The 14,551-nt window shown below is 33.6% G+C and overlaps 1 protein-coding gene across 1 annotated transcript in view; it reads left to right on the top strand.

Annotated features, from left to right (window-relative positions):
* The window catches only part of LOC150107622 (uncharacterized), a 170,549-nt gene that overhangs the window by 79,007 nt on the left and 76,991 nt on the right, over positions 1-14,551 (top strand). The window contains exon 4 of the mRNA XM_090391428.1: positions 12,162-12,251. Within this exon, the coding sequence (XP_090247554.1) occupies positions 12,162-12,251 (90 nt within the window). The remainder of the gene's footprint in view (positions 1-12,161; positions 12,252-14,551) is intronic.

Below are 14,551 nucleotides of genomic sequence, written 5' to 3'. Positions count from 1 at the left end.
AGAATTATTAGATGAGGAGAAATTGCCATGCTATCATACTGCTGTACTTTGCCATGCTATCATACTGCTGGACTTTGCAAAGGCATTTGATGGAATACCGTGTGGTAAACTACTACAATAGTTGAAGCAAATGGAAATGGATATGAAGCCGGTAGCATGGATATGGTGGAGTGAAATCTAGGAGAAAGAGAGTGACTATCGTAGTGCCTCAGGGTTCTGTACTGGGGCCACTACTCCTTAATTTGTATATTAATGATATAGGGAAAGATTTAAGGGGGGATATTCAGTTTTTCTGATGATATTTTCTGACTAGGGAGGGCAATAATTAATAAAGGTGATGTAGATATCCTGCAGGATGATTTAAATAAGTTGACATTGTGAGCAAAGGATAATGATTGTAAATTTACCGTTGCAAAATGTAAGGTTATGTACTTAGGTTGAAAAGGTTACATATTGTATATCATATTAATGGTACTAGATTGCAGGAAATTGATGAGGGTAAGGCTGGACTGAGTTGAAGTTCAGAGGACATATTGCAAAAGTAGGTAAAATAGCTCAAAAGGATTACTTGGATGTTGAAAAACACTAACAAGTAAAGATAGGGAGGTTATTTTTCCTCTTTATATGGCTACGATTTGGCTGCACCTTGATTATTGTACACTGATATAATCACCTGGGTTTCTTGGGAATTGGAAGGTGGTAGAGAGGATTCAGAGATAGTGACTAAGCTGTTGACAGGTTTGAGGAATGCTCCCTATGAGGATAGGTTGTAGGTGTTGTAGTTGATAGGCAGAAAAGAGGGGGCATGGTAGAAACTTAAGTTATTAAAGGGGTTCTATAAGATTGACACCAAGGAAAGTTTTTGATACATTATGTTAATATATTCATAATGTAATGAATATAGAGAGAACTAGAGGTCACTGCTGTAAGAGTATGTGCGGACTAGATTTTTTGCTTGGAGAGTAGCGAGTAAACAGAATGGATTACCAGAATTAGTTGAGTGCTCTGACAGTGAATGAGTTTAAGGAGAGGTATAATAGGTATTGTGTGCTTTTCTTGTATAATGATACTTGTGCTCAGAGTATTCATATATAGAGTCACACGTGTACCATGTACCACAGTAAAAAATAAACTTTATTATGCAGTTATTTTGTCTTGCATATTGTAAGATATCAGTGCAAATAATGAACAACAGTAAGGATTTTCAATAAAGAAAGAAACAGCGTATGCACTAAATTGGTATGAGGAAAGTATAGTCACATGTTCATGAGTTAAAACTATTGGGCTGAAAATAAATCAAAATAGATAGGTTAAAAACAAAATATAAATGATTTTATTTTAGAAATAAATTTATAAAAATAAAATTAAATGATAAATTTAATTAATACAGTTGAAGATAACAATTTCCCACACTTTTGGAATAGTAAGACAGTCATTACGATTGAGGTTAGGTTGATTGATGAAGTAGGGTTTCAGCACTTTCTGTATATAAACGTTCATGTTTATTTATGGATCTATGTAATAGCTTGGTGTTTTCCCTTGGTGATCCCGTCATCTAACTAGCCAATTTTTATCTTGCACACCTAGAAGAAAGAGTCTTCTCTTGACTCAAAACCAACAATTTGGCTGCAGTACATTGATGTCTTTGCAGTCGCATGAAACCAGAACTCCAGTCATTTCTACAAAAAAATCAACACCCTACAATTTCATTATGTTCACATTAGAAAAGGAATCGTCTGAAGGTATTTCCTTTCTAGATGTACACATCCAATGTAAGCAAGATGCATCAATTTCCACTTCTCTCTACCAAAAACCACCTTTTCTAACTCATTATATCCACAATACATCAGCCTACCATCCATCCCAAAAATATGGCACCATAAAATCCCTAGTATCAAGAGCACACAAGATGTGTACTCTTGATACTAGGGATTTTATAATATATAAAAATATAAGACAAGACAGCCTTACTAAATGGCTATAATTCAAGAAAAACTCAAAAAAAAATAATTAACAACACTCCTGTACAGCAGCCCAAACAAGAAGCTCACATAATTCTATACCATATATTAAAGGCATCTCTGAACTGATAGCAAAAATTATGAGAAAACAAACTCATTGCTACCTATAAACCCATCAACCAAATTCATAATCTGCTACCTTCTCCAAAAAACATCACCACTGATGCTACTTGGTGTATACAAAGTACCATGCTCATGCAACTTTTCTTCTTCTATTGGTACTAACAGCCCCTTGTAGGGCCTTGGGTTTTCATAACTCACTTCAAGGTAGGGTCATTACCCCCCCCCCCCCCCACGCTCCACCATGTGTGATTGTCTGTGAAGTGTCGTGACGTTCTATTTTCATGTTATGTTCTAAATCCGCCATCTTGGTTCAAGTCACTCTTATCAATATAACAACTAATTGCAAATTGATCACCGATCCAAAAGTAGGGAAATTTATAATTATACTGCGCCACCCTATTTTTAGATTAGTCTATATAAAATAGTAGGGTCAATTCTTAATTAAGTTAGCAGTCTCCTCATTTATTTAGGCCGAATTATTTACTATTCCACTTGGGGTTCCTGCAAGATTCGAATATTTATGAATGGTGCAATAAAAGGGAATTCAGGCAAACACAATATTTAGATTAACAAAATAAAACATTTAATTTATGATATATATAACAAATACAAGAATTCTGCTTTAAAATGAAACAATACAATCAACTTAATACATCTTGCTAAGTCACTCATGCCAGTTCAATGTTCTAAACTTACACATAAAATTCACAGCTTCAAAATCACAAGCTTTCTTAACTCAAGTTAATAAAACAAAACTTCTTGTTTAATCAGTCTCCACATATCTATCAGCTGTACTTAATGTTTAAATTCACAGGAAGCACTAATCAAGGTAGACAATATTCCAAGCAATCTTATTTCGGACTTTGAACATCGAAGATATGTTAATGTTAGAATAAACAAACAAGTATGACTACTCTTACCAGATATAATCTTCAATACATCAATTAATTGTGAGTACACTTATGAATTAACTTATTTACGTTAGCGGAACACATTAATAAAAATTCTTCAACTATTTTAACTGAACTACTGTTAATTGCGCTTCACTACTCAAAAAAAAAAAACACATCAATAAGGCACTGATATCTTTCCTTGTTTACTTTTCTGAAACTAGTTAATTTCAATATAATTCTTCTCAGGGCAACATAGAATTAAGACGCAATCCTAGATTAACTGGAACTAATCAGAATTTTTCATTGAATGTCCAGTTCTTTGTTTATCCGGATACGGCATTAATTCTCCTTTACAACACAGCTGACTTCACTTGCAGCTAAGTATATGATTCACTATGTTTTGGCTCACTTCTAAACACTATTCTCATGAATTTCTGCCCTAGAGAACTTATAATTTTCTTCCACTTCTTTTGCTTGTATTCTACCTTCCTTCCCGCTCCGAAAAAACTTCTTCTCTTTTCTTATTTCAAAATCTTTTTTCTCTATATATATCTTTCCTCTCCTTTCAGTCCGAAGGTCACGCTCTCTTCGACTCATGCTTGTTTATTTCATGCGTCTCCATGACAACAAATGAACGCAAACATTTTGCTAATGTAATACAATGCTCTACTACTACATGAGTGATTACATAATGTTAAATTTTCACAAATAAGAATAAACAGAATATTTGAGCTACTTAATCAGCTTTTTCATTACGTATAGAATTAATTATAATAATACTTTTCGTTACATCATATATATTTTAGTTATTATAAATTCTGCACATATTATTGCTTAACAAATTAATAGTAGGTTAAGTTTAGAATAAATATTTAAATAGTAATCCTAAATTAAGGAATAATAAATAATTTTTATACAAATCATGATTAATACATAATAAGCAATGTTAAATGTGAATGAAAAAAAATAAATTACACAACATAGTTTCATTCACAATTTAACAGAAGCATTGTTCTTAAGGCCGGTTTGCCTGCTTTATGGGAGGAAAAACCCTAGATAAACTGGGGAGAAAAACCCTGCAGTCCATACCCTAGACCGGCTAACTTTGCTATGTCTGAGAAAGATTATTGGCTCCTCATGTCAGCGACAAGAATCGAATGCAGGACACTCCTTTCCCAGGCACATGGTTGCGGAGTGCGTAACCACTTGGCTAACCTCGTGGACTGTGCAACTTGTCTTACTACGGACAAACCTTAAGAAAGCAAAAACTTGTTCAGTACTGAGGAACTCAAAATGTCAGAGAAATGTATTTTTTGGAAGCAAATTCTCGTTTGGTGCGTAAAAGTAATTACTAAAATAAAGAGCCAAAAGACTTCACTTCGTTGATGCAAAATTACATAAGTAAAAGTGGATATTAGATCAAGCTTTATTTCTCTGACATTTCAGGTTCCTTAGTATTGAACGAGAATTTTTTCCCTCTTGAGAAGTTTCTGAGGTCTCTGAAGAAAACCAACCAGTTCGAATCACTGCCTGGCCAGTGAAACTTTATCCAAATGGACTAATAAAAGGTTGAATATACAGATGCTTGAGCAGTGCCTGTGTCTTTTAAGTAGTCCACACTAAGGCAACTCTGGGGGGATACCGAGGAATGTATTCTCTCAAGCTCTTGGATCAATATAAAACTTTCATAGTTTTTACATTTGGCTTTGAAATAATGCTGGATCTAATATCCACTTTGAATATAACAATTTAGAATGTTTTGCACTGGACGAAATTCCAGTCATACCTTGATTAACGAAGAGGATGCATTCATGAAATTACTTTGTTAAGCGAAACTTCGTTCTCAAAGGTAAAAATACTATGGCCATAATAGGAATATGTTCATACGTAAAGAAAATGAAAGACTTTTTTCTTGAAAAAAGAAAACCTTTATTAAATAAAAAGTCATTATTACATACCTAACAAAGATAAAATCATGACATATTTTAAAAATAGGAATCTAAAGTTAATGTTTATGCTTTTTTTTTCTCTTTCATTTAACAATTGCCTATATGAATTTATTGCATTTAACACTGATTGCTTAACAATAACACATCTTCCTAAATCAGGATATTTTCACTAAAAAAAAATTTAAACATTTTTAATGTCATTCAAGTATTTTTTTAAATCTTTGGTTGCTAACACTTTTTCGGTAAGAACTTCTTTAATTTCGTCTTCATTTTCTTTGGCTTCGTTGCTAACAAGTTTTTCTAAACCTTCCACTGAAAACCATCATCTTTTTCATTTAATAAATTTCTTACATCCCCTTCGTCAACATTTTCAAAACCTATTGATTGAGCCATCTGGATAACTTCATTTTTAACCTCTTAAATGTTATTTTCTTCTTCTAGTACAACTTATGTCCATAATTTGCACCAAACTCCATTTAAGCATTTCTGAGTGACTTCTTTCCAAGAGCTATTAATGTTTTCAATTGCATCTTTAATGGTGTAGTTTTTCCAAAAAGTTTTAATCGAAAGTTGCTCTTTTTCTTCTAGTTCAATTAAATTGTTTAATGTACCACAAGTTCAATTAAATTACTTAATGTACCATACAGATAATAAGCTTTAAATGTTGCTATTACTTCCTGATCCATCAGTTGAATCAGGGAAGTTGTGTTTGCTGGAAGAAAGACAACTTTGACAGGAATGCATGTGTCTGACGTACTATTATGATCAGTAGGATGTCCCAGAGCATTGTCTAACAAAAGAGCTTTTTCTTCAAAATTATTTCTTTGGCAATACTGTTTCACATCTGGACGAAAATGGTTTCTATTAGTTTTCCATATTACAATACAGGTAAATTCATTTTTATGTTACCTTTTAATGCCCTCGAATTTTCTGAATGGTAAACTAATAACAATTTTGATTTAAAATCACCAGAGGCATTTGATCCAGAGAGTTGTGTTAAACAGTCTTTGGCCGCTTTGAAAACCCAGCTGCTGATTTTTCTTCAATAGAAATGAAGCTTTTTGATGGTAGTCCTTTCCAGAACAAACTGCTTTCATCAACATTGAACACCAGATTTGGTGAAAAATTTTCATGTTCAATTATTTCCTTTAGTTTTTCTGGAAACTTATTCGCAACTTCAACATCTGCACTTGCAACTTCTCCTGATAATTTTACACTATGAATTCTGGCCCGTTCTTTAAATTTCTCAAATCAACCACGAGAAACCTCAAAATTTTCTGCAGTTTGTTTAGATTTCAGGTGATTAAACAAAAATAATTCTTTTTCTTGAATCACCATTTGAGTTAAAGGCATATGATGTTGTGACATACCATCTATCCACAAGCTTAACGTTTTCTTAATTTTTTCTAAAATTGGACTCCTTAAGCAATTTAATTTTGCTGCTGTAATATCTGTACAATTCTGAGCAGACTTTTATTTTTTCTGATTGACTAAGTATGGTTACTAAACTTTGCGCTCATCCTAAAGAATGTGCCACATCAGATTTTTTTGTATCCCTTTCAACATGTACAATATTTAATTTAGTTTCTAAAGAAATTGCTTTTCTTTTCCTTGATTCTGACGTTTTAACTAAATATTAATATTTGCAAAATCTACAGTAATGCTATCAGAGAACATACGTCATTTATTGCAATGCTCCACACTGAAACACACCTTGTGAAGTGTAAGCAATGACTAAATTACGCGAATGACGCGTGAAACTGTTGAAACAGACACACCCACAGCTTGGGAGTATGTTTTGCCGTCGTTATGCCAATTGGATGATTACTGGGCATTGACCTTAAATTTTAATATTTTTATGTAAAATGGGGCTTGAAATTGCAGACTTTGTTATATCGGGGGCTTCGTTACCAGAGGTAATGTTAACCGAGGTTTTACTGTACTGCACTTTCAGATGATAATGAAAATGTTGATGATAAAAATTTAAGTAGTGATGTGAATTCACTGTTTGCAGAGCTCTGCTAGATACAGATAATGGTTTCATCACAGGTTGCTTTCCTCTTATGTAAACTAGTTTATATTGTATGTTATTGTGAATTCTTTTACAATTGTGATTGTGAATTTATCTAGAAATTTTTTCAAAGTTGTAATTGTAAATTTATTTCATGTTTTTGTCATCCGAAACTTCATGACTTGATGGTGATCACATTGAATAGGCTTCTTGTATTGACTGAAAAACTTCATTATGTAATTCAGAAGAAATAAAGGATATGAGGTTATTTTACTTTCAGAGAAGTGAAGGATTTGTTAAGTGTAGTGAGCTCAGATTACACACTGTTTAATATACCTAACCTTGAATTCATAGTGCACTCACCACTCCTATTATCAATCCATTCCATTAACTTGTTACTTGCATCTGTCCCTCATGCCCTTTATAACAGCAATCTTACTCAATGGTATCGCCCTTTGTATCATATACTGAAAAATTTTTTCTTTAATCTTTCCTTATTCTCAATAGTCGTCTTAATATCATTATTTGCTGATATTTCTCTCTCTCCCTATGTGATATCCTGAAGACCAGATTTGGACCTTGTAGTCCAGTTGAAGCCACATCAAGGCATTGAAAAGAGGCTCAGTCACATTTCACATCAATGTCTTCAGCGTTGCTGTTATACTCTGTGTTATTTTTATTACTTTTGTATTATGGCTGTTGAACCTTATCTTCACCTATCCACCATCATCCTAGAATCCCTAGCCTTTAAGCAAAATCCCGTCAATATAATATTGTCTTCTGGAATTTCTTCACACCAAAAGGCATAATTTCATATTAGGTATTATTGAACTGACATCCCTTATTTTCTTATAGCACTATCCTACAAATTCAGTTTCTGAAAGCCCAAACTCTCAGTCAAAATGTTGTGCACAGTTGATTTTGGAATCCGCAATTCATATTCAATCAATCTTACGACAACTTTGAAATTGCTTAAACCACTCGTAAACTTGAGTATGGGATAAGCATTCATCACCATATGCTTTTTGAAGCATTTGATGCATTTCAGTAAAATGTTTACCAAGTTTAACACAAAAGGCAATCTCAGCTCTCTGTTTGAAACTCATTTTCACCGTTCGTCAAATCACACTGTCACTCTTGCCACTGTAACTCAGCTTCTAATGAAACGTGTCATAAACGGTTGACACAACACTAATGAAGGTTGCTGCTTTCGACAACAAAAAGATACAACAGGTGGTGCCACTAGTTTCTTCTATTTTCAGAAAGTTCGATTTCTTTTTGGACAGAGGGTGTATGTCTTGCAAAAACCTCATGTCAATAAAACCCTTTACAAACTAAGCATCAATGAATTGTATATTTTTTTTCAAGCTTCTCCAAATATTATTAACATACAGATTAAACAGTAACAGTGCAAAGATAGACTCCTACCACACTTCACTGTTACCCTCACTCTCTTACACTCTTCCTCTGTGTGCTGTTTTCTGATATCTATCAGTCTTCTATTCTGTGATCTATATTACCTATTTTTTTTTTTTTTTCCTAAGTGCTCTGGCATGTATGGTACCTTCCATGTGATATCATATTGTGAATGCCTTATCAAAGTTCACTAATATCACATATCCATATTCCATGTTTAACACAGTTGTAATTTTATCATAAGATGAGAACAAATTACTTAAACAGGAGAGTTTTACTGCAACTGCAAAATTTTTGTCTGCCACCCATGAAAGGTTTATTTGTAAACCTATAGTATACAACAGTGCAGGTGGCATAAGGAATTTTTGTATTTTTATAATTTTTTATTTTTATTGTCTAGAGACCAGACATGGAACTTTTAAAGCTCCTTAGGCTTCCAGTGAGCGGGATGGTGTGGTCTCTCACTAGGCAATGAAATTCATTTCCCTCTTAAAGACGATCGCAAATATCCATGCCCATGGTGGGATTCAAACCTACCACCTGTTGGTTGAAGAGCAGATATGCTAACCACTTGGCCAAAAAGTCTGGTTTATATTCACTGTCTGTCCATTTCATGTAAAGGGAATTGGAGGTAATAAAGGTGAAAAAACTGAAGATAGGTATGTTCTAGATGTCTGGCATAGTTTGAAAGACTGTTAAATGAAATAAGACTTAACAGAACAGTGGTAGAAAATATTTTAGAAGTCAGGAGTACATTTTTTCCTAACCATAAAGTTGAGGAGAGAAGAAAAATATGTTTTATTTATTATTTTTTTTATACATAAGTCTGGAAACTCTGCTCTATAGACCAGAACATGTAACTTTTTCCAATCACTTGTAGTCTCCACTAAACAGGGCATTGATCTGCCACTTAAAGACTATCACTAACATCCATGCCCATGGTGAGGTTTGAACTTCCACTTGGTTGGCAAGTGACTAGAGTGAGCCTGTAAGAGAAGGCCATCAGTCAGGCAGGTTGCCATCTTATGGACCTCATCAAGATTTTTAGGGAGCTGTTTAGTGCACCATCAATAACAACAATATTCTGAGGTTGGCAAAGAATAGAGTTTTCACTGAAATATGTTGTATAAGTGAGAAGTACTTGAGTGGAAAAGGATGCCTACTTTTTTGGAAGTAGAGACACTATGGATGTGATGTGCTTATGCCAGAAGAGGCTTAAGCAGCAAGTCAATCCAAGAAGATATAGTTGATCTCATGAGATCTCCATATTATCAAAGGTGAGGGAAGTGAAGATGGTCTTTCTTATGTGAAATAAAACAGCAATGTATTTTGGTGGAATTAAAGTTCATAAGATTGTCCTCATTCCACTGAAATGTGATGAGGAAATCAGCAGTGTTGACTGTGGAATGATCTTGTAGCTTAGGATATATCAGCACTGTTAAGTGAAAAAGAGGAAAGAAAATACTGTCATTAGAAAAACTGTGGATAGTATTTTGAGTTTAGTGATGAGTCATTAATGAGCACGAAAGAACTTGGTTGAGCCAGTAGAGCCCTTAGATACTCCTAGCATTTGTAGAGAAATCCGAAGAAAGGAAGCTGTCAACCATGACATTCTAGTGAACATCCAGAGAGGAATTTGGCAGTTGATTTCCAAAGGATGGAAGGTAATGATAAGATGGCAATTTGGTAAGTATGCCTTTCTGCCAGATCCATTCAAAATGCCTTGGAAAATAAGTTCCATCAAACATTTCCATAGCTGCTGTTTTCATATGAAGAGTAATACTGCCAGTGAGATGCTGTGGATTGAGAGAGACAGAATCCATATTGCTGGTCACTGATTTAACTGTTGGGCTTTCCTCGTGGTGAAGACTGTTGATGCTTATCATTATTTTGAATAGAACTGAAATGTGAATGCAGTATAATGATAGGCCGGATTTTATATCTTGTGTTAAATATAAACTTGTTTCCATGTTTTAGGATGGAATGCCAGATAAGAATAAGATTGCAAAGATAACATAGAATGGGTGTTAATTCTAGAGATGTTTTTAAGCACATTGGAGACTGGAACAAAATACCTCGATATCCAAGCTTTTAAGAATTCTTGTCTTTCATTACAATGATATCAGAAGGAAACATACAGCATGCAATTCTTGGTAAAGTGTGTGAGGGTACTTGGCTTTAATCATCAGTGCTGAAGTTGAAGAGTGATGTCAGGAGGGTGGATTGTCTTTGGGTGATGTTACAGTAGTGTCATCTAGATGAGAGAGGTGGAAATATGGATGGGTAGAATTTGCGCTCAGGCCTTGCCAAGGCACCAGAAGGCTTGTTTACCATGTGAGCAGGAGGCAAGTTTTCTCCCATTTGTCTATGTCATATGCTGATGTTATTTTTGCTTCATGGAGTTTTTGGTTTCAAGCCACTCATGCTAATTCTTTTCCTGGACTGCCTTGTCTCACTTTAAAAAAAAAAAAAAAATCAAGATTTGGATATGGGGTTAATGCTTTCATTCCAGTAAGAATTTATTCCGTTGTTTGGATTGAACACTTCAATGAATTTGAAGGGTTTGTGAACAGCAAAATCAGTATCCCCAAGAAATCATGTATAGCATCTCATCTGGCATTTCTCTAGTGCCAGATGACTCAAGACAGGCTGACTTGGTGAGAGCATTTTGCTGGAAAGGAGACTCTGACAAGGTTATGGTCTGAATTAATAAGAGGAGAGCTGATATTTGTGGTATAATTATCAGGAGAACAGGTTATGAAGATATTATTATTGTTACATTCCAGGGAGTCCAAAGACTCATCGAGGGAGGGCACCTATTCTACAACTCTGTCTCCACCAACTACAACTACTTTCATCATCTACACCATCCTCACTACTGCCGACCACCACCACTAGCATTTTCACAGACAATCACAAACATCCATGCCCACGTGGGATTCGAACCCGCAGCCTTTTGGCTGAAAAGTGGATTCGCTAACCACTCAGCCCACCAGGCCGGCATATAGTCTACATTTGCTGTAAACTGTCAAAAATTAGCTTTGATCTTTCCTTTAAATTTGCCAAAACATTTCTTATGTCTTAGTTAATTTCTTAACCTTGCTATTTCATTCTTATAAGCACTACTTGCTCTTTTTTTTTTGTACATCAGTTAAACCCTTTCAGTGACTCAAAGCAGTCCTGGTTTATGATGCAGACAGGAATGAGTTTCATTTAGAAAATTTCTGAAAAATATAAAATTATTTGGTATATATCAGTTCTGTTTTTTTTTTTAAAAAAAAAAAACTTGAGGACTGAATTCTGTTTAACTATCCTTTGAATATTCTAAAACATGTTTTATGTAGCTCTCTAGATGTAAGATAATAAATAAATAACTTTATTAATGGAACTATCATTTTTTTTTACCAACCAGTAGGCTTTACATTAATGGGTTATTTATTAATTTAAAATTTAATTTTGAAAGGATAAGAAATGAGATATACCTGGATTATATGAAGATCAGATGATAGTAATATTTAGATGTTTAAAAATGAGCTGAAAGATTATATAAGATATTGAAAACTGGTGTAGAAAATGGGAGGGGGGGGAAAGAAAAGGTAAGTGGTGATATATCAAAAGGTTGATATAAAAACAAATTTTGGAATACAGTGGATTTAAAGATTATGAAATTTGAAAATATGAACTATTGTTTAAAAGACACACACACACACACACACACAAAAAAAATCTGCAGTAAAGAAAACCAGCCAGCAGGTTTAATTTTTATTTTTTTATTTTTTTCATTTTTATGTTTTTATATGCATTTCAGACTGCCATTAAAAGAAACAATCCAAGAAAAATGGTCCGAAGCGTTGGTGATGGTGAAACTGTTGAATTTGATGTTGTAGTTGGTGTTAAGGTATGTCTACCTTCTTTTCTCTATTACCATAAAAGTAATATATTAAATTTAGTATGTATACTCATCATCAATTTCCTTATGTACCCTCAAGGGGTGTTTAGGCCACTATGACAGCACTACATGATTAAATTTAAATTATTATTAATCCATCAACAATTTTCTTCTTAATTAGTCTGTTACTTGTCAATACTCCAATATTGTCGTATGTAACATTTTGTTCTACCAAGGCACTTCTGACTAAATCCACCCACCAAAACCTTGGTCTTCTTTTGGTCTCCTTTCTACTTTTGGCAACCTTACCCATTTTGTTTAAATGACCATACTACCTTCAATTATTCCTGCTCGCATATTCTTGAATGCTAACAATGTCAACTTCCTTCCTGATGTCTTCATGATTCTACCATTGATGCTATACGTTCTCTTTCCCCTAATCTTTCTCAGAGCTGTCATATCTGTGGTCTCTGATCTTTGATGAAGTGCTTTATTTCTAGCCCATCTCTCAGATCCATAACTTAAAACTGGTTTGAACACTGTCTTGTATGCTTCTAGTTTGGTCGTTTGGTTAATTTTTCTATTATTCCATATAAATTTATTCAACTGGCTTCCAACTATACCAGCCTTATTTTATTGTCTATTTCAAAATTTAATTTGCCATTTTCACTAAAAACTGTGCCTTAAATAGCTGAATTATCTTACTACTTCTATAGGTTCTCTGCAACTGAATTGTTTTGGTCTTTTTATTGCTGATTTACATGCCAGATTTGTTATAGATCTTATTCAATTTAGTTAGAGAATCTAGGAGACTTGTACTGGATGTTTAGGAGTATATCATCTGTAAAAAAAAAAAAAAAAAAATCAAAGAGCTGAGTTTGATATCTTCAATTCTAATCTTAGGTTTAATCCACTTTTATAATGAATGCAGCCCATGTAGATGATGAATAAGAGCAGAGATAATGTGAATCCTTATCCTACAGCTGATTTTACATCAAACCATTTTCATGTAGTTCCTTCAATTTTAATAGACTACATACTGTTGTGTATGATGTTCTATTATATCATATAATTGTGTTTTGAAAAGTTTTTCTCTGGTCATATGCCTTTTTTTCCAGATTATGAAATTTAAGTATAGATACTTATTATTGATCTAAAAATCAAGATGTAAATGTAAGAATTCATTATAACTAATTAATAATAAAAACACTTGTTAATTTAATTCTTTTTTATTTGTAGTATTTTTGGCTCTGTTTCATGGCCATTATCAATACAATTATAGGAAAACAATCCCAAAAAAGAGAACATCAATTCAGTTTAAAGCATGTGATATTATATTCACTATTGGTGCAGGAGAATAGCTCATTTAATAGGTATCCAAAACTAAATTACAATAAAATAAATTAGTTGATAAAATAGTTTTAAATATAAAATTAATTACAGTTTATGGAACACATGAATGGTGAGTATAACATCCCAAAATCAAGAAAGTTTAAGGCAATAATTTTTGTGATTTGCATTGTGAATGTGTGCTTCACAGCTTTCTTTGTGCAGTCTTTCTAGATGAAAATAACTTAAGTAATACTTTGTTCCAATCTTGTTCTGGTGAATCCTGTGTTTTGTAGATAACGCTTGGCTTGCTAAACTGGATTTATTGGGTTCTTTAAGTGTAAATATATTTTTGATACCCTCTGAGATGAGTTTCTGCAGAATGACCAGTCTGCACATAATAACATAAGCTTCAAGAGTAAGGGGGGGGGGGCGGTCTGTGAACTCCAGCATAAGAACAAGTCTTTTTGTCCAGTTCATAAACTTAATACCTTCTTTATCTCTCCTAAAGACAAATATCCTCCTGTTTCTTAACCTGGAGTTTACAGAATCCCCTGCTCTTTGAGATTTTGTGATTGTTTTCATATAATTGTATTGCTAATGGCTATGAAACATCCAAAAATTCTACAAATAAAATGAATAAATTAACAAGTGTTTCCATTATTAATTAGCTATGATGAGATCCTTATTATATTCACAGGATTTCTCAACTATTGGTAGTAAAGTGAAAATGATCTTGACAATCTCTATTTGACCAGAACCCAGCTTATTCTTCTCCAATTCTTTTCCACAATTTTTCTCTACCTCTTTTTAAGTATTCTTGCATAAATCTTAACTGGAACACTAAGTAGAGAAATTCCTCTGTTATACACTGTTTGGAAAGAAGTCAATGGACACTCCCATTGGCAAGTTGCATCGTGCCATATAAGGAGTCACTTGTTTGTAGCAGGTATAAATTCAAGGAATATGATTCTTCAAAG

The sequence above is a fragment of the Typopeltis vanoorti genome, chromosome 4 (assembly GCF_054136105.1).
Source record: "Typopeltis vanoorti isolate ZY-2024b chromosome 4, IOZ_Tvanoo_1.0, whole genome shotgun sequence".
Taxonomy (NCBI): Eukaryota; Metazoa; Arthropoda; class Arachnida; order Uropygi; family Thelyphonidae; genus Typopeltis; species Typopeltis vanoorti.
This window is presented reverse-complemented; position numbering and strand designations above follow the sequence as displayed.